Source organism: Mirounga angustirostris, unplaced genomic scaffold (assembly GCF_029215605.1).
Source record: "Mirounga angustirostris isolate CCGP_5_RB_7025 unplaced genomic scaffold, mMirAng1.0.hap1 SCAF_5, whole genome shotgun sequence".
In the NCBI taxonomy this organism is placed as follows: domain Eukaryota; kingdom Metazoa; phylum Chordata; class Mammalia; order Carnivora; family Phocidae; genus Mirounga; species Mirounga angustirostris.
Window position 1 is genome coordinate 169753239 of NW_026991713.1, and position 18647 is coordinate 169771885.

An 18647-nucleotide genomic window follows, 5' to 3' on the forward strand; every position below is an offset into this window, starting at 1 on the left:
CTGAACCGTGGGAGGAGAGAGACTGTGAAGACAAACCGTTTTCAAGCAGGACTGTCTTCTGAGTATCTGTCACTGGCTTCTAGCTGCCTCTTTATCAAAAGCCTTGTTTTTGCAAGCCAATCTCTAAATGATCAAGTAAGATTAAAAAAAAAAAAAAGACCTCTTCAGTGCTCAAAAATAAAAAGGCAGAAAATAGACTTTATTCTAAAAGAGATTTTTCAAAGACGTTTTTAAACGGAAGGCCAAGTTTATGTTACTACCTCAAATTGTTTTCCACAATTTCTCAATCTCTTCTCCGAGGCTGGCCCTCCAGCCAAGCTTTTGCGGGGGGTGTTCGGTGCGCAAGAACCTGGCCTCGCTCTAACTCCTGCAGGGGCTTCTCAGCCTGGCTCCCTCAGTCAGGCTGGGGCTTGCCCTGATGCCCACACGCCCACCATGAGCTCTGCTGTGGTCGGAGGCTTACAGAAGCCCACCCGGCCACTAGAGTCCGTCGGGCCACCTTTAAGAACAAACAAAATGGCATGCCGGAGAGCTAAGCTTCCCCCAGACCAGCTGCTCGGGTCAGTAATAGGGATCCCTCTCACTGGTGCTTGGCCTGATGAGGACAGCCATCCCGTGGTGAATGCAGCAGGTCTCACCCTCAGCCAGAGAGGGGCCCTGAGTCCCGGGACTTCCCGTCCGTTCTTGCTAAGGGCACTGACAGAGAGCATCACGCGTCACCAAGGGCCCGGATCCTCTCTGACCCCCAGCAAGAGCCCCGCCGGGGGCCTCTGCCAAGCAGTCCCAGTGGTTCTGAGGCCGGGTTCCGGGCTCAAGCGGGTCAGGGAGGGGCTTCAGACGAAAGACTTGGCCAGAGTCACCATGTGATCCACACCACACGCCACATCCACGGGCTCCCCAGGCATGGTCACCTGCAAAACAAGACCCAGCACAGCGTGAGGGGACATGGTTTGGAGGAGGCCCAACCTGGGCCTGAGCCTGGCTCTGCCTCTTGGTGGGTGACTTAACTCCCCCAGAGATGGGGATGCTTCCACCCAGCCGGCAGGGCAGTTCCGATGAGCACGCAAACAGTCACCCCAGCATCCCACCCAGCCAATGGCAGACATGACTCTTCCTACCCACCCATTGGAGAGGCTGCTGGAGCCCGCAGCTCCCCCAGAGGCTACTCCCCCCTGTGCACGACCCCGCCAGAGGTCAACACCTGCTCCCAAGGCAGGAGCTCAGTGACCTTTCCTCGGGGTCACCCCCAGGGCTGCCTGGAGCGCAAGAAACCCCTGCTCTGGGAAGGAGGCCCCCGGCCGGCACCTTCAGCCGCGTGCACCATCAGCCTCAGCTCCGGGCCGGCTGTTTCCCGAACGATGTGCACCCTCGAGGACGGAGGTCTATTGTGTCGCAGAGGGGGCCACAGGCCCTGCGGGCAGTCCTGCCAACAGCGCCCACCCATGGGAGCAGCCCTAAGGCCGATGTAGAGGCTCCGGCTGGCCTTTAAAATGACTCTCGCTGCCGAACAGGCTGGCCCTGGAGACGGCCGCCCCAGCCGGCCCCAGGTGTGCCCACAACACCAGGACTTCCACGTCCCCAGAGCCCGGCCGGTTCTCCAGAGGAGGGGTGCTTGTCTTCCTCTGGTTAGACTATTACTATCGTTATTTTCAATAGGTAAGACCCTCTCATGGCTACATCAATTAAAAGATATTAAATCCCTTTTTTTCTTCTGATTTTATTTTTAAGTAATCTCTACACCCACTGTGGGGCTCGAACTCACAGCCCCGAGATCAAGAGTCATGCGCTCCGCCCACTGAGCCGGGCAGGCGCCCCGGTATTAGGTACCTTTTAACCCCCCCACCGTCGGCATCTGCCCCTGTATTCCCACCTTCCCTCTGAACTGGAAACCCCTTCTAACTGGTTTCCACTCTCCCTCCCGAGGTTCCTTACGCAAGCACCAGCAGCACAGGCGAGAACCGTGTTTCTCAGAGGGCAGCTTGTAAGTCACTAATCCTGCCGGGCCGAACGCTCGGACCCTTGCAGGATGCTGACACTGCTGTTCAGTCCGTGCAGATCCCAACTCGGCCACCCCCCCCTGGTGGCCCCGCTCTGCCAGGCAGCGGGAGAGCTGGAACGGGCATCTGTCACAGCCTGTGGACGTAGTGAGCGGGCCGGGAGCGGGGCCTCATCCAGACGGTCTGGCCTGACCACCACGGACGGCGGCGGTGACCCCAGACCCCGGGGCCTGCAGCGCGGGGAGACAAGTCCGTTAAGGGCTCTGGGCCACCGGGCAAATGGATGCTGGCGAGTGAGCCGTGCTGCCTGCCCCTCTGTCCCTAAACCAACGTGCTTAGCGACGCCTATCACAGAAATCGCGGAACAAACGCGCAGCAGTGGCCCCCGGTTCCTTGCCAAGGCCTGGAGGTGCAGGAAGCGTTCCAGGCTGGCCACGGAAGCAGCAGGAAACGCACCGCTCTGTGGTGACGGGCCCAGGTGAACTCCTAGCAACCTCCCCGGGCCATTAGAGCGCGCGATCTTGACCTTCCTGGGGAGACTGCTGCCCGCGGCGCTCCCCAGGCCCCACGCTGCGGCACTTAAGCACCCCTGTCCTCGTCCCCGAGTGCTCTGGCCATGAGAGCCCCAGCAGAGTAACCACCTGGCCCTGGTTGGCGGGCCGGGAGGATGGTCGCAGCCGAGCCTGGCCTCAGAGCCCGCTTGGCCCCCGCGGTCCCCGCTCCCCCCGGCGTGCAGGCTCTCGGTCTCTGACGGTCTCTGAACGGAGTCCAAGACGACACTGCGCTCGGCCGTGGGTGCGACGCATCCTCGTCCGGGTGAAATGAAGTGTCTCTTCTAAACCAATTTACGCTCGCTACATTCTTGCAAAGGGAAACAGTTCCAAAAACTGCACCACGACCAGCCTGAAGGACTCTTTACACACACTCTTACAAGTTTGAGCGGCATCAGGAATGTCCCTCTCTTCACGACGACAAGGTCTTAAACGCCCCCAGGAGAAAGGTGGGGGGCTGAGAAGGAGCCCTGAACTGGCTGCTCCCTGACTTGGCTGCATCTGCAAGTTCCTTCACGGCCCCGACACGTCTGCTCCCCGAGACACCCCGCCTGGGGCCCGGGGCCGTGTGGGAAGGGGCCGGGCAGCCAGAGGGCCTGCCAGCCCGTGCGCCCCAACCCAAGCCGGACCGACCCGAGGGCGTGCGGCGAGGGGCTGCAGAGTCTGCACGCAGAGCCCCAAGTTCACGTCGCAGCCCCACCTGCCACGTGGCCGTGAGACAGGGCAGCCCCGCCGATGCCTGAGGTCAGCGACCACAGCTGCAGACCAGGGGGCGGGGGGGGGGGGCGCTTCACAGGCTGTCCTGAGGATGGAAGGAAAGCAAGGCGCCCGGCACACGGGACAGCCCTGCTGCCCCTCAGACAGGGGTGGGTGATGGGGGAAGGCCATTCAAACGCTTGCCCCGGGGGCCTGATCCGGCAGTGCCGCCAGGTAGGTCGGAGGGGGCCCCTGTATAGACCTGGGGGGCATGTCCCCGCCTCCTCCCCACCACTGGGGACCTGATTCTCCAGCTCCGGGCCCTCGCAGGGGAGGGCACCATGGTGAAGTGTCAAGTCAGACACACCAGAGTCTGACTCTGGGCCCTGCCTCTTACGGGATGAGTGGCCTTGAAGAGCTCACTGACCCGCCGAGCTCTGTGTCAGTGTGCGGCAGGATAACCTCCAGGAAAGCTTCTGGAAGGAGAGGTTTGAGTCAGGGCGGGGGGGGGGGGGGGGGCGCGCGCAGGTGTCACTCGCTGGGCCTTCAGACCTTCAAAGCAGCCCGGGCTCTGGGGCTCTGGGAATAACTAGTTAGTGCCATTGTAAGAGCTACAAATAGGGCTCTACTCTTTTTTTCCCCCTTCTTGGAATACTTTTAAAGTGATATAACAGTTCTCCCACCAAAGATTAATAAGAAAATACAAATTTTTAAAGAATAAAAATTACCTGTCGTTAAAAAAAAAAGAGTGCAAAAGAATAGAATGGACTAAGATCCCACTACCCAATATGAGGCGAATCTGATCTTTAAGGAATCCAACCCCGCTGATCCCAAACCCGGTTCGGGCCACCACCATCCCCCAGAGCCCAGGCTGACAGCTCCGGGCCCCCAGAGCACGGCAAGGGCCAGGTCCTCAGCACCACACTGGAAGGTGCTCTCCTCGGCTGGTCCTCCCAACCCCACAAGCACAGAGGGCTCAGCCAGTGTGCCAAGGGGAACAGCTGTCGGGGACACGGCCTGGGGTGTCCCCTCCCTGACACCCCAGGGTACAGGGAGGGGTACAGGGAGCGACATTCCCAGAGGGCCACTTGGCGAGTAAGGAGTCCGCGGAGGGGGGCTCTGGTCTGAACAGCAAGTGGCCTCGGCACCCGGGTGGTTCCGGCCCCACAGCGGGCACCAACCCCTGGCCATTTGGACAGGACAGTGTGATCAGATTCCAAATCTTACTGCATGGGTGATCTTCACTGTAATGTGGGGGAAAGGGAAGCAGGTGGAGAGCCCCCCACACCCGGCACAACGGTCGTGCATCCAAAACCCAGCCGCTCTGCCGCTCGCCAAGCTTCTCCTCGGCGAGAAGTGAGGAACTACCACGACAGCGAGCGGGGTCTCCACACCATCGACGCTCGCATCACCTGCCCTGCCCCCCACTGTCCACCAAGCGGCCGCCCATTCCTTGCCTGTAAGGGGGATCCCAGGCTGGGGACTAGCGAGCGAGCACCAACCAGTCTGCGCCCAACCCCGGTGCACAACCATTTCTTTCCAGCAAACAGAAAGCCCCCATTCTGACCTGTTTTCTTAGAGACGGCACCTCCAGTTTTTATAAAGGGGTCAGGGCCTACCGAGGTCACTAGGAACCAGGACAGCCCACGGCCAAGGGAAACAACGCCCCAAATATGGAGGCCTTGAAACGTCTTACAGCGGGTTTTTGACAGACAAATCCTGATTTTATTTAAGTTATACACTGCTTTTGCATTTTCACATGAGGTTTTAAAAAAAATGCTTTACACGACTTCAAAACACGCTATTAAAATCCAACCTTCAAAGAAGATACTTAAGCACGTGCGTGCACATGCCTCTCGATGCAGAGACTACGTCTGGAAGGAAACATAAGAAACCAGTACCAGTGGCTGCCTCCGGGACAAGAGCTAGGAGACTTATTCTTCATAATACCTCTTGTACCATGTACATATGTTCCGTTTGCAAAAATATGAAGAGCTTTTTGTTTTGTTTTGTTTTAGGAGAACTTATAAACAATACTAAGATAAACTACAATTTAGGAAAGAACCTTTTTCCCCTTTAATTTTTAAATGAGCCTCTTTTTGTATAATTGCATCCTCTCCCTAAGGAAAGCTTTTATTTTTTTACTTTGGTGGCTGTGGTAAGGCACTCTAAATATTAAACATCCTGCTCTTTTTTTTTTTAATTTTTTTATTCTTATGTTAATCCCCGTACGTTACATCATTAGTTTTAGATGCAGTGTTCCATGATTCATTGTTTGTGCATAACACCCAGTGCTCCATGCAGAATGTGCCCTCCTCAATACCCACCACCAGGCTAACCCATCCTCCCACCCCCCTCCCCTCTAGAACCCTGTTTGTTTTTCAGAGTCCATCGTCTCTCATGGTTCGTCTACCCCTCCGATTTCCCCCCCTTCATTCTTCCCCTCCTGCTACCTTCTTCTTCTTTTTTTCTTAACATATATTGCATTATTTGTTTCAGAGGTACAGATCTGAGATTCAACAGTCTTGCACAATTCACAGCGCTTACCAGAGCACATACCCTCCCCAGTGTCTACCACCCAGTCACCCCATCCCTCCCACCCCACCCCCCACTCCAGCAACCCTCAGTTTGTTTCCTGCAATTAAGAATTCCTCATATCAGTGAGATCATATGATACATGTCTTTCTCTGTTTGACTTATTTCGCTCAACATAATACCCCATCCTGCTCTCTTTTCACTTCGCTGTAAAACATTCCTCCACACAGGCCTCTGTAAACAGCTCCTGGCGCACCAACTTCGTCATTTCCAATCTCTCCCTCTCAGGGCCTCACGGCGCCCGGCCTGCATACGGCCTGCTCCTCTCTGGGGCGCTGGCGTGCCTCTGTTTCCCCACTCCACGTGCCCACGGACAGCCTGTAACGAGGCTTCTTCCAGGGTGCCGAGGGACTGGAACCCTCAGCCAGGCTGCTCCCCGCTCCGGCAGGCTGCTCGCTCAGCAGGCCCCGGGACAAAGCTAAGGGCAGTGAGCCATGAGCTGGGCGCCTGCTCGGGCTCCTCACCATGACGGGGCCTCCCCTGAAGCCGCGGGGCAGGAGGGGGCAGCCAGGACCGGAGAGGGGGAGCCGTTCCCAGAGCCCTGGCGCTGGCCCAGCTGCACACTGGTGGAGCCCTGCGCAGCGGGTTCACCCTCAAGCCCGCCCTGCACAGCCTTACCCTCCATGGGAAATACTGGTCTTCCAGGCGACCGATGCCAAGGCACCCTCGGATATTCTTGCCCCACACAAACAGCTCTCCTTTGTCTGCAAAGAAAGGAAAATGGTAGTTTGGTTGGGGCTAGACCAAGAGCAGGTCTCCAGGAGGAGGGTCATGAGAACAGGCCTTCTAGAACCAGGAACCAACAGGGCCCTCTGTTCAATTTCGATTTCTACCCGGCCTTAATGCTTTCCTTTGAATGGATGCACGCTGCGTCCGTCACGCGGGGGACTGGTGCAGGCGCGGTGCTCTGGGGCCAGGTGGCTCCACACACAGCCCGCTCTGCTCGCCCCTTCTGCACACCCCCTCCTCAAAGCCTGACAGCTGAGCCCCTCTCGAGCCCAGGTCACGCCCTGACCGGGTGAGAAGCAGGACGATCTGTCATTCCTTGTCTGCTTTCCGTATCCTGGGACCATTGGGTCAAGAGATACAGTGACCAGCGCCTCTGTGGGCCAGGTCTTCATCCGTGTGCCAGGAGCTGGGACAGGGCAGCGACTGAACACGCACGGTCCCTGTCCTCATGGGGCTATGGCGAGTCACAGAGCAAGACCCAGACACGTGAGCAAACCTCACTGTAAAAATGGATGTTTACAAATTGTAAAAAGTGCCACGAGGGAGGAGGACAGCCCAGCAGACTGAAGGCAGAGGGGGGCCCTGGGAATGCCAACCTGCAGGACGGGCCCCCAGCCCTGGCAGGGCACCACCCACAGCCCCTTTGTTATGAGCAGTCTCAGCCCTCTGATCTCACCATCCTCCTCGGTCCTCCCCCCTCAGATTTTATCTGTTCGACAGAACAATTCAGTCTGCCCCCCCCGCAAAAAAACGTGAGCAGACCTCAGGGTAAACCGACCGACGCCAACCCCCAGCTGGCAGGATGCAAATGCTGGGCCCACAGACGGGGCAGAAACCCCAGCTCTGGCACTCCCCCTTCTAAGGGGCAGTAACCAGCACGTGGAGGGTGGCCACCGGGTCCTGGGGAAAATCAATGGGACCCACAGCGGCCACAAGGCATGACAGCAAACAGAAAACAGTCCACCGCAGTCGAACACTTCGTATGGATTTCCAAGAATGTGACTCTGCGCAGAGTTTAAGCCCGGAAATATCCTGGAAAATAGATCTTTGTTGCCTCCAGAATTCGGCCATACGGATTCTCATTGGCTCAAGCAAAACAGCTTCAGAAAACTCCTGTGACTCAGAACGACCCAAACTCAACATCCCAGCCCAGCTGTTTCAAAAGGAAACAATTACTTCCCATGAAATGAGAAGATTTTCTAATCGCAAGGAAACCGCGAATTTACTTGAGAATCACAACGTGAAATGAATTTAGTTCAATCTGACTGTTAAGTCAGCGACAGAGTGGCAAACCGAACCAGCAACGCTCACCAAGGTGGAGTAAGACACAGTGGACACGCCAGCCAGATGCCAGCGAGTCACGGGATATTTGATGGCTTTGTAATCTGGCAACGCTTTGCGAAAACCTCCATCGTGGCCTCTGATCCCTCTGGAGGACTCGGGCAGACTGGCCTCCGAGAAACCACAGGATGGGCTTCCAGACCCGCCTCCTGCCGTCCCACACATCACCTCCTGGTTACCCACCGTGGATTCGCCAGACCCCTCTGCGGCCGTCTGCTGGTACCCCTCTCCTACCACCGACTGGCGCCCTCTTGAGGAAACTCGCTTTACCGTTAGCCTGACCACAAGCCAAATGAACCAAAAACACAGGACTCCAGGATGAAGAGAAGATGCACATCACAGGACCTCAAGGCCAAGCAACTCGTGGCTTAGCCGCTCTCTGGAAGGGTCCACACAGAGAAGGGAGAGTGCAGCGTGAGGCTGTGGCTGCACCTGACACAGCTAAGCTCTGCCAGCCCCCAGGGTCACTCAGGCTTGGCCACTTACTTACTGGTCAGGGCAGCAAAGTGGCTGAGGCCACATCGGATGAGGGAAACGTGGACTTCCGGGTTGAACTCCGTCAGGCCGAAGAGAGTGGGCGGGATCACCTCGGGAAGCGCACTTTCCATAAGGTTCGGTCCTTTCCCAAGAATTCCGTAGCCCCAGACGAAAACCTGTCCTTCTCCTGCGTTAGAGCACAGTGGTCAGTCAGGCGAACCAAGCACAGCCCGCCCTCACTGGAAATTCAGACCGCACCACCAAGATCCACTGTATCCACGCGGATGGGTTTTTTTTCCCCCCCTCCTTGCTTGGCAAGAACACACGGACAGAGATCTAAAATCATGTTTCTTCTCTCCTCTTTCCAATTCTCGCCTGTGGTGGACGTCTAGCCAGCTAACCCATCTCAGGACACAAACTTCCCACATCCAGAGCGTAACCGGGACGGGCCCGGGTCATCTGTCACCCAGCAGCCGGGCGAGCACAGGGGAGGCTCAGAAGGACGATTTTTCCCACACAGATGTTCTGCGTTTCACACCGATTGTGAGAGCAAGCCAAGTACACAACCAACCTCTGGCCAGATTCCTAAAAGTCTCAGAAATGAGTATTTTGGTCATAGGTTTAATGCTCCTCAGCGGTGCCAGACATGTAGTCCCAGGGCCATGGGCCTCGGTATCCACACCCGACGGCCCTTCTCCTCTCTGCCCTTCTCTCTTCTCTTCTGGCACAGCCTCCCTGGGGAAGGCAGGGCTGAGTCTCCGGCCCAGGCAAAGGGAGAGGCAGGAGCAGATCCCAGAGGTCTGCTATTATTACAGAGGTTGGAAGGACTTGGCCCCGTCACCGTCTATTTGTCTACATCTGAATCATGGCTACTATCCTTCTGTCAAGAACGTCACCCTCACCGTCTATGAAACTGAGCCCAGTCTAACCAGGCCTTCCCACAGCCACGCTCCCTTCCCTCCCTCGGGCTGAGGGCTGCAGCCAAGACTCCGGTGGCCCCTGAGCCGTGCCCCACCCAACCCACCTAGAGCTCCCCGACGAAGCGCCCGCAGGAGGGTCTCACCATTTAACACGGCACATCCTGTACCACCACACGCGGCCTGCTTCACCTTCCCCACTCCTGAGAAGGGCAAGCACCGGGGGACGTTCACCTGAATCCAAACCAGAGCCACACTGTTAGGAAGACAAACCAGCGAGAACTCGGAAATGCTCTGTCTCGTGTGCAAAGTAGAGAAGTCCCAGTTCGCTGACTCAATCTATAAGTATTTCCTGAACGTCCAAGACACACTAAAGATCTAACCAGGTGCTGGGATTCAACAGGGAGGAAGTGACTTGGTCCCTCTCTCAGAGTCCAGTGGAAAAGGTAAGAGGCCAGCCAAAATTAACCCCAAATTAATTTGCACTGAATGCAATGAAGTAGAGTCCAGGGTCTCAGAGAGTGAATGTCGGGGAACCTGATCTAGTTTGCGGGGAGGAGCATCAGGGAAGGACCTGGAAGGCTTCATTTTATCCTGGGATCTCAAGGATGAGCAGGGGTGACCAGGCAAGGGGAGAGAGGGCATGTCCAGGAGTGGAGCTGGCCTGTGCGTGGGGCAAGGGGTGAGCGGGCCGCCTTCAGGGGGCCTGAACAAGGTCAGAGAGGCTGAAGTGGAAGCCTGAGGGGAGATATAGAGCCCAGGTCGGCAGGAGGTCGTGGGCCCCGGTAAGGAATTAGTTTTTCTCCTGAGCACAATGGGGAGCCAGCAGGGGTACTAAGAAGAGGAGGATTTCCAGAGGCCACGTGAGGGGACCTGGGACACAGTGGAAGACTGGGGTGTGGGTGATGCGCAAGTCACTGTGCCCAGAGACAGCCGAGTGGAAATGTCTGGGGACACAGACGTGTGGACCCCCAAAGAGCAGTCTGGGTGGAGAGCGGGAAGTCCAACGGGGAGTCTGCAGGTGGAGGCCGCATGGGTCGGGTGGAAGGACAGACGGGGAGGGACCAGTGGAGAAGGAGAGGTTGGAGCTGCGGGGAAGAAGGCCCAGCAGATGGAGGAGGGCTCCTGAGAAGGCAGGAGGAGATGGGACCCAGGACGTAGGGAGGAGAATCACGTCACAGGGGAGGCCTGGAGGGTAGAGGACTCAGAGTGGGAAACTGAGGGCACTCGTATCTGATAGCATACGTTTTCTCTATGAATCGGGCCAGATCTGCTGCCGAGAATGAGAGACACGAGGGTCAAGGGTTTGCAGAATGAAGTGTGGCCAACTCAGCTTTCCAGCGGGATTTGGTCTTGGTGCCTCTACTGAGGAATAAATCTGGAGACCCCTGGATTCCTGACCCACAGAAACTGTGAGACAATAAAAGTGTGTTGGGTGCAATCACGAAGTGCTGGGGTCATCTGTTATGCAGGGGTAACAGTGCCATGACCCCGGATCTGTCCGCCACAGGAAGGCTGTGGGGGACAGGTTCTCAGGACTTGGGAGCAGGAAGAGCAACAATTTTCCTAAACACGTTATTTGTTTATCTTATAGAAACAATGAATCATTTAAATGGGCGTGTTTTCTTCTCTGCTTTGGCTTAACTGGGAAGCTCAGAACCGTATCTGCCACAGCTTCTAGCCACTGGGCCGGACCACAGGGAACGCTTCTCCTCATCCTGTTCGCTGACCTTTAGTTTCCCTCTGGGCTGATCTCTTTATTAATACATATTTAAGGGGCACCTGGGTGATGCGGTCAGTTAAGCGACCGACTCTCGGTTTCAGTTCAGGTCGTGATCTCAGGGTCTTGGGATCGAGCCCCGTGTCAGGCTCCGTGCACAGCAGGGAGTCTGCTTGAGATTCTCTCTCTCTCTCTCTTTCCCCCTCTGCCCCCCACCCACTCTCTTGCCCTCTCAAATGAATAAATCTTTAAAAAATACATATTTAAAACCTTCTGTATGTTGTCAGAAGTTTGATAGTATTAAGGAATAAAGTGTATTTTTTAATTAGTCCTTATCTTTTAGAGAGACATATGTAAACTTTTATGGATAAAATATGACATCTGGGGGTGCCTGAGTGGTTCAGTCATTAAGCATCTGCCGTTGGCTGAGGTCATGACCCCAGGGTCATGGGCTCGAGCCCCACATCAGGCTCCCTGCTTGGTGGGAAGCCTGCTTCTCCCTCTCCCACTCCCCCTGCTTGTGTTCCCTCTTTATCTCTGTCAAATAAATAAATAAAATCTTTAAAGAAAAAAAAAATATGATGTCTGGGATTTACTGCAAAATAATCCAGGGCAGGGGCACCTGGGTGGCTCAGTCAGTTAAGCGACCGACTCTCAGTTTCAGCTCAGGTCGTGATCTCAGGGTCTTGGGGTCGAACCCCCGTGTCAGGCTCCGTGCATAGCAAGCAATCTGCTTGAGATTCCCTCTCTCCCTCTCTCTCCTCTGTTCTCTCTCTCTAAAATAAATAAATAAATCTTTAAAAAAATACATATTTAAAACCCTCTGTATATGTCAGAAGTTTAATAGTATTAAGGAATAAAATATATTTTTTAAATAGTCCTAATCTTTTAGAGAGACATATAGAAACTTTTATGGATAAAATATGACGTCTGGGATTTACTGCAAAATAATCCAGGGCAGGGGCACCTGGGTGGCTCAGTCGGTTGAGGTCCGACTCTTGGTTTCAGCTCAGATCGTGATCTCAGGGTCTTGGGATCGAGCCCCACGTCAGGCTCCACACTCCGCAAGGAGCCTGCTTGAGATTCTCTCTCTCTCCCTCTCTCCTGCCCACCCCCTTGCACATGCTCTCTCTCTCTCTAAAAAAAAAATCCAGGGCAGAGAAGCAGATAGCAACAAAAACTGGCCATTAGGGGTATGGGGTTGTTTTTTGCGGGGGAAGGAGGGTAAAGAAAATGTTCTGGAATTAGATGGCTGCACAACTCAAGACTACACTAAAAACCACTAAATTCTACACTTGAAAATGGTGAATTGTGTCTCGGGTTTCTGAGTGGGGGTGGGGTTTGGTTTTGTCTGTTCTTTTAAATAGGCCCTTAGTTGAGAACTGTTGAACGCAGGTGAGAGATACATAGAGATTCATCATGCAGTGAGCTCTACTTTTTGTTTTCACCTGTGACTCCCCTTCATGCTTAAACCCTGCTGTACTGTACGGAGGCTGGCTCCCTTCGGTGAGAAGGCGGGGGCGGTGGGGACAGGCCACAGGCAGCGGTTCCTGAAGTCCTGTGCGTGTCCTGCTGCCTGGGGGGCGGGGGGGGGGGCACGTGCACACTTGTGACCTGCACGCTCTGTGTGGCAGGTATATACACGGCAACAGGAAGCGCATGGGGACACCATGGGAGCTCCTACCCCTTTCAGACTGGGACGGGGCGCACAGGCGCACCCAACAGCCTGCTCTAAGGACTACCGCATTGGAGGCTGGATAACCATGGCTTTGACCCCCAGCTTTCGTTCCAGACTCTGAGAAGCTGGCCAGGAAGAGGCGGTCTTATAGGTGATTGGGCCTAAACTGCACACCCCACGTCACGCTTCGCTGAAGAGGCTTTTGTTTTCTTTAAAGATTTATCTATTTGAGAAAGAGAGCGAGCGCGGGCACACGCACACAAGCAGGAAAGGGGCAGGGGGCGAGGGAAAGAATCTCCCGACAGAGCACGGGGCCCACGACCCTGAGATCAGGACATGAGCTGCAATCAAGAGTCGGACACCCAACCAACCGAGCCGCCCAGGCGCCCCTGAAGAACCTCATAAACGCCCGTAACCCTCTGTAATTCCAAACCTCCCAGGCGGCGCTGTGAGCGACCCGTACCTGTGTGGAGTCGGTGACGGCGGCCAGCTGCAGGTACTCCGAGTTCCCCCAACCGAAGAGGCCGCCCTCAGCAGACACGGCCAGGCAGCAATCGCCGTGGGTGGCCACCTGCACGACGTGCACTCCAGCCAGGTCCCCGGCCAGCTTGGTGGGCACGCTGGTGATACGGTAGTGACCCAGACCTGCACGACGGCCAAGCGTTACTCCCAGCTACTGACTCTGGGAACAGACACTTCCACCGGCTTCCTACGTGCCGAGCACAGTGTCAAACGCTTTACAAGGAGCAGCTCGGCAAGGCTGATCTGGTCCTCTGCGCGCGCTACGGCTTCCTTCTCCACGCTCTCTCAGAGGAGGAATGAACAGAAGAGTGAGCGTTTATTTTTAAAACCCTGGAGGCTTTCTAAGTCTGATTCAAGTTAGAAACGTTGACGAGACAGAACAGCATGGCACAATGAGGCCTGGGGACCCTATGAGAATACACACATGGAATGCTGCAATAAGCGATCTCCAATGCACTGTCGTTGGGCTTACCAGAGAATAAAGGAAATCACTCAGAGCCCATCCCACCCCCCACAACACCCCCCAAAATAACAGTAAGCCGAAACCAGCTCACTGGCGTGGTAGACAGTGAACAGGGGAAAAGGCAGGGCGGGCCAGAGGCGATCGGGACACATGTCACCATCCGCATGTGACAGAAGGGGAGCCCCCGGCAGCAGACCAGGGCAGATCGCACACCCCCGACTCCCTGCTTTAAACCAGGCTTCCGCAATGGGACCCAGGGCAACGTCAGACTCGAAGCACCCCTTAGCAACAGGCAAAAGCCAACCTGAACCCCCTCTGGAGGAAAGCATCTCCATTTAGGCCCTTCCAGTTTCCGCAAGTTCAATTCAACGAAATAGGAGCCCACGGTCAAAAGTTACTCAACACACAAGGAAAGACGCCCCTGGGAGTCAGAGTAAACCAAAGCAACAAAATAAAAAAAAGAACTGGGGGCAATGTTTAAAGAAAAAAGCAGGAATAAGAGACTATCGAAAATGGCCAGGTAAATCTGAAAAGGAAGCGATAAGCAATGAAAAAAATACAGTTAAAATTCAAAACTGAAGCGGATGGACAAAAAGGCAAGCCCCACTCTGGGAAAAAACACGTGTGACACTAGAATCACAAAAAATACAGGGACAGGATAAAAAAATGCCTAAAAATCAACAGGAAAAAGATAAATAAGTCAGCAAATGGGCAAAGAACAGAGTGCATGTTTCGGAAGACAGAAAATAAGACAGGCCTGTGAACTTATAAAAAGATGGTCAGTCTCAGGGACGCCTGGGTGGCTCAGTCGGTTAAGCGTCTGCCTTGGGCTCAGGTCATGATCCCAGGGTCCTGGGACTGAGTCCCGCATCGGGCTCCCCACTCAGCAGTGAGCCTGCTTCTCCCGCTGCCTGCCCCTCCCCCCGCTTGTGTGCTCTCTCTAACAAATAAATAAATAAAATCTTAAAAAAAAAAGTTTGGTTTGTTGTTTTTGGTTTTGTTTTGTTTTGTTTTTCTTAATAACTCAAATTGGGAAGGATTACAAAAGAAAGGAACAGGATACTGAGATAGAATCTGCAAGGGAGGAGGACAATCATTTTAGGAAGGATGGCCCAGAAAGACTTCCGGGAAGAGATGGACACCCAAGGTGAGGCCTAACGGATGAAAAGGAGAGCGAAGACAGGCATTCCAGGCAAGGTCGGCTTGTGTCAAGGCCCTCTGGCTACAAGAGGAGGCCGGCTCCAGGAAGTGACTGCAAGGGGCCTGCACGGCTGGACGCCAAGCCCAGCAAGGAAGGGCAGGGAGGCCACAGAAGTGTCACCTGTGATAGCTAGTTTCTGGAATGGCACCGGGAAACTGTCAACTGTGGTCATCTCCAGCAAGTGGGGCTTTCACTTTTCACCCTACAGCTCACAGCTCCCTAGTGCACCATCCCCGGGGGGAAGGGCCCACTACCTGTTTGCCCGTCGGCGCCCCAGCCACAAGAGTAGACTTCTCCTTTGTCCGTCAGGAACAGGCTATGGTCCTGGCCACAAACCACCTGTCAGACAAACAGCGGTGAGGCTAAAGAGAAATCCTTGGAAGCCCAGTGTCCTGGTCGATCGATGGACCCAAAGCTCCCCACATTCCCTACCACTCCCGAGCGGCGAGCCAGCCGGGCCCAACAGGCTGCCCCGCACGGCCTCCACATCTTATTCTTGCTCAGTCCCCTCCTCCATAAGCCTCACTCCTCCCCGTTCCCCTCCTCAGCCTCCCTACTGGCCTCCGATCTTTGTCACTAGCTCCCCATCTTCCCTTCCAAGCCCTCAGGCTGCCCCCTCCTTCTACCATAACACCTTTCCTACCACCCAGCCCTGGTCTATCTGATACACGCCTCTGCCATCTCCCACGATGCCTTCTCCCCCTCCCACTCCACCCCTGGGAGACTTAACAATTCTCCTTCTGTGCTCTCAGGGCCCTTCCTGTAAGCATCCGCTTATGTATTTAAGTATTTATTGTAAGTACTGACCATGTGCCAGGCTCTGCACCGAGCAAGATATGGAAAGCCTGGGACACACACAGCTAGCTTAACCTGTGCTGCCCCCTTAGAGTGTTAGCCCCCCAAACCTTATTAAACTCTGTACCCCCATAACCTAGTGGAAACCAATACCCTCCTGACCTACAGGAGGCAGGCAATAATTTTTACTAAAATAATTTATTAATTGAGATAATTGCCCTAACCAATTTGCCATCATCCCACCCCCCCACCTTTCACCCCTGCAAAGGCACCCCCAAGGGCTAGATGAGTGGCTCTCAGCATGTGCCTCTTACCTGGACCACCTGCCCATCGAAGTCCTGCATTCTGTTGACTTTGTGACTTTCACTGAAGCCAGGAGCAATTTAGGGAGAAGCAAGAGATATGGTCAAGGTAAAAGCACTGTGTGGTTCTGCCCCTGCCCATCACCCCTAAATGACGGACCCCACATGCACACAGTAACTGTTAGGGAAACTCTCAAAGTCAAATATAGGGCAGAGGTAGGCCTAGGCATGAGAGCAAAACAAAACAACAACCCTTTGGTGATTTTTTTTTTTTTAAATAGGCTCCATGCCCAATGTGGGGCTCAAACTCAAACCCCAAGATCAAGAGTCGCATGCTCTATGGACTGAGCCAACCGGGTGCCCCCCCACTGCCTTGGGTGATTTTTTTTTTTAAGATTTTATTTATTTATTTGTCAGAGAGAGAGAGTGCACAAGCAGGGGGAGCGGCAGAGGGAGAAGCAGGTTCCCACTGAGCAGGGAGCCCGATGTGGGGTTTGATCCCAGGACCCTGGGATCATGACCTGAGCCAAAGGCAGATGCTTAACAGACCGAGCCATCCAGGTGTCGGTGATTTTATTTATTTTTTATATTTGGTGATTTTATTTATTTTTTTTTTAAAGATTTTATTTATTTATTTGAGAGAGAGAATGAGAGAGAGAGCACATGAGAGGGGGGAGGGTCAGAGGGAGAAGCAGACTCCCCGCCGAGCAGGGAGCCCGATGCGGGACTCGATCCCGGGACTCCAGGATCATGACCTGAGCCGAAGGCAGTCGCTTAACCAACTGAGCCACCCAGGCGCCCCCTTTGGTGATTTTAATATGCTGTCAGAGGTGAGACTTGTATTTAGACCCAACAGCATAATGTGAGGAAGGAGAGGGAAATTTTTTTAAAGACCAAAATAAATAAGGGTCTGGCTCAATGGGTAGAGCATGCGACTCTTGATTTCAGGGCTGTGAGTTCAAGCCCCATATTGGGTGTAGAGATTACTTAAAAATAAAATCTTGGGGGAAAAAAAAAGACTGAAATAAATAAGAATGGAACAGAGAAGAATTTTTAAAGTTAATCAAATTGGGGGCGCCTGGGTGGCTCAGTTGGTTGGGCGACTGCCTTCGGCTCAGGTCATGATCCTGGAGTCCCGGGATCGAGTCCCACATCGGGCTCCCTGCTCAGCAGGGAGTCTGCTTCTCCCTCTGACCCTCCTCCCTCTCATGCTCTCTGTCTCTCATCGTCTCTCTCACAAATAAATAAAATCTTAAAAAAATAAAAAAATTTTAAAAAAATTTAAAAAAAATAAAGTTAATCAAATTGGTAAAAATAAAAAACTAATTCAAAAGAAGTTCTACACACCACAATCAACACCCGACCTCCCTCCCTTCCACCAAGCTACCATATGGAGCTCAACCCGCAATGGAACAATACCCTCCACAGCTTTCCAGTGACTTCTCAAGCAGGGGGAAGAGTGCCATTTCCTGCTCTGTGGGTCTATCACTTAGTAACCACACGAGAAATGTTAAATGCTTAACACGATTTGGGGAAGTCCTTTGGGGAACTCACCTGTAAATTTCATTTTCGACCACGTTTCTTCCGCACTGCCCGTAAGAATTGTTTCCCATGCTGAAGACTGAAGAGTAACACCACCAGTGAAATCAGCTCTGCAGGTTCATGGGATCCCAGAATGTGAGGCCTTGCAAGGGGGTCTCAGAAGTGGTCTTAGTCCAACCACTCACCCTAAGCGCCCAGTTTCCCTGACACCCCAGCCTTTGCAGACACGCCCACAGGCGTGCTGGGGGCCTGGCCCTGCAGCAACAGCCTGGGCCACCTTGACGGTCCCCTCTGCCTTCCCCTGCAGGTCCTTGTTCCACCTCTCACAATTGCCACGTTCCGAGCCAAGCACCCCCTGGGGAAGGCCCCAGCACCCCCACTCCCTGGACCTGTCACCAGAGGGCAAGTTGCCCTCCATGCCAAAGGTACTCTCTCTTTTTTTTTTAAAGATTTTATTTATTTATTTGACAGAGAGAGACACAGCAAGAGAGGGAACACAAGCAGGGGCAGAGGGAGAGGGAGAAGCAGCTTCCCGCCGAGCAGGGAGCCCGACACAGGGCTCAATCCCAGGACCCTGGGATCATGACCCGAGCCGAAGGCAGATGCTTAACGACTGAGCCACCCAGGCGCCCTGCCAAAGCTGCTCTTGAAAGAGTTCCTGAACACCACCTTTGCCTTTTCCCACAAAGCACACTTAGCCAGAAAATGAAATTGGAAACATTTAGTCAAGAGGGCCTTTCCCTGGAAACAATCACTCTTCGGGAGAGTCCGTGTTATGTGGACTCTGAAAGCCCAACAGCTGAAAAAGTGCTAGCAAACAGGCTCCTTTCACAACACAAAACACCGTCTACACGCACAGCCCGGCTCAGTGACTTCACGGCAAAGCAAGTGGGTGGGAGGCCTTGCTAAGGCGACCTGGTGCACACTGTCACATTTATAAATACCTGAGGTTTTCGAAGAATCACAGAGAGCAGAGAACATAAAAGAGCTGGCAGGATCTGCCCAATGTGGTGATCTTGAGCCATCCTCCCGATTTGCTCGGAAAATGCCAGGAGCCTCACTAACTACATGTGGTTCCATCAAATGAACCAGCTTCAAGCCAAGGCCAAGGGGTCCCCCCC

General features: G+C 54.2%; 1 protein-coding gene across 6 annotated transcripts in view; it reads right to left on the reverse strand.

Moving 5' to 3' along the window:
* Nucleotides 1-178: 178 nt before the first annotated feature.
* The window catches only part of RCC1L (RCC1 like), a 28503-nt gene continuing 10034 nt past the window's right edge, over nucleotides 179-18647 (reverse strand). Inside the window, exons 4-11 of one of the 6 annotated variants that reach the window (XM_064593081.1) lie at nucleotides 17539-17605; nucleotides 15997-16048; nucleotides 15142-15226; nucleotides 13165-13346; nucleotides 9411-9537; nucleotides 8396-8573; nucleotides 6458-6543; nucleotides 179-911 (exon numbers count right to left, since the gene is read on the reverse strand). In XM_064593081.1, the coding sequence (XP_064449151.1) occupies nucleotides 688-911; nucleotides 6458-6543; nucleotides 8396-8573; nucleotides 9411-9537; nucleotides 13165-13346; nucleotides 15142-15226; nucleotides 15997-16048; nucleotides 17539-17605 (1001 nt within the window). In that variant the 3' untranslated portion in view covers nucleotides 179-687. Of the gene's footprint in view, nucleotides 912-6457; nucleotides 6544-8395; nucleotides 8574-9410; nucleotides 9560-13164; nucleotides 13347-15141; nucleotides 15227-15996; nucleotides 16049-17538; nucleotides 17606-18647 lie in introns of all 6 variants that reach the window. The other 5 variants (XM_064593083.1, XM_064593082.1, XM_045875487.3 and 2 more) reach the window with 5 other exon arrangements.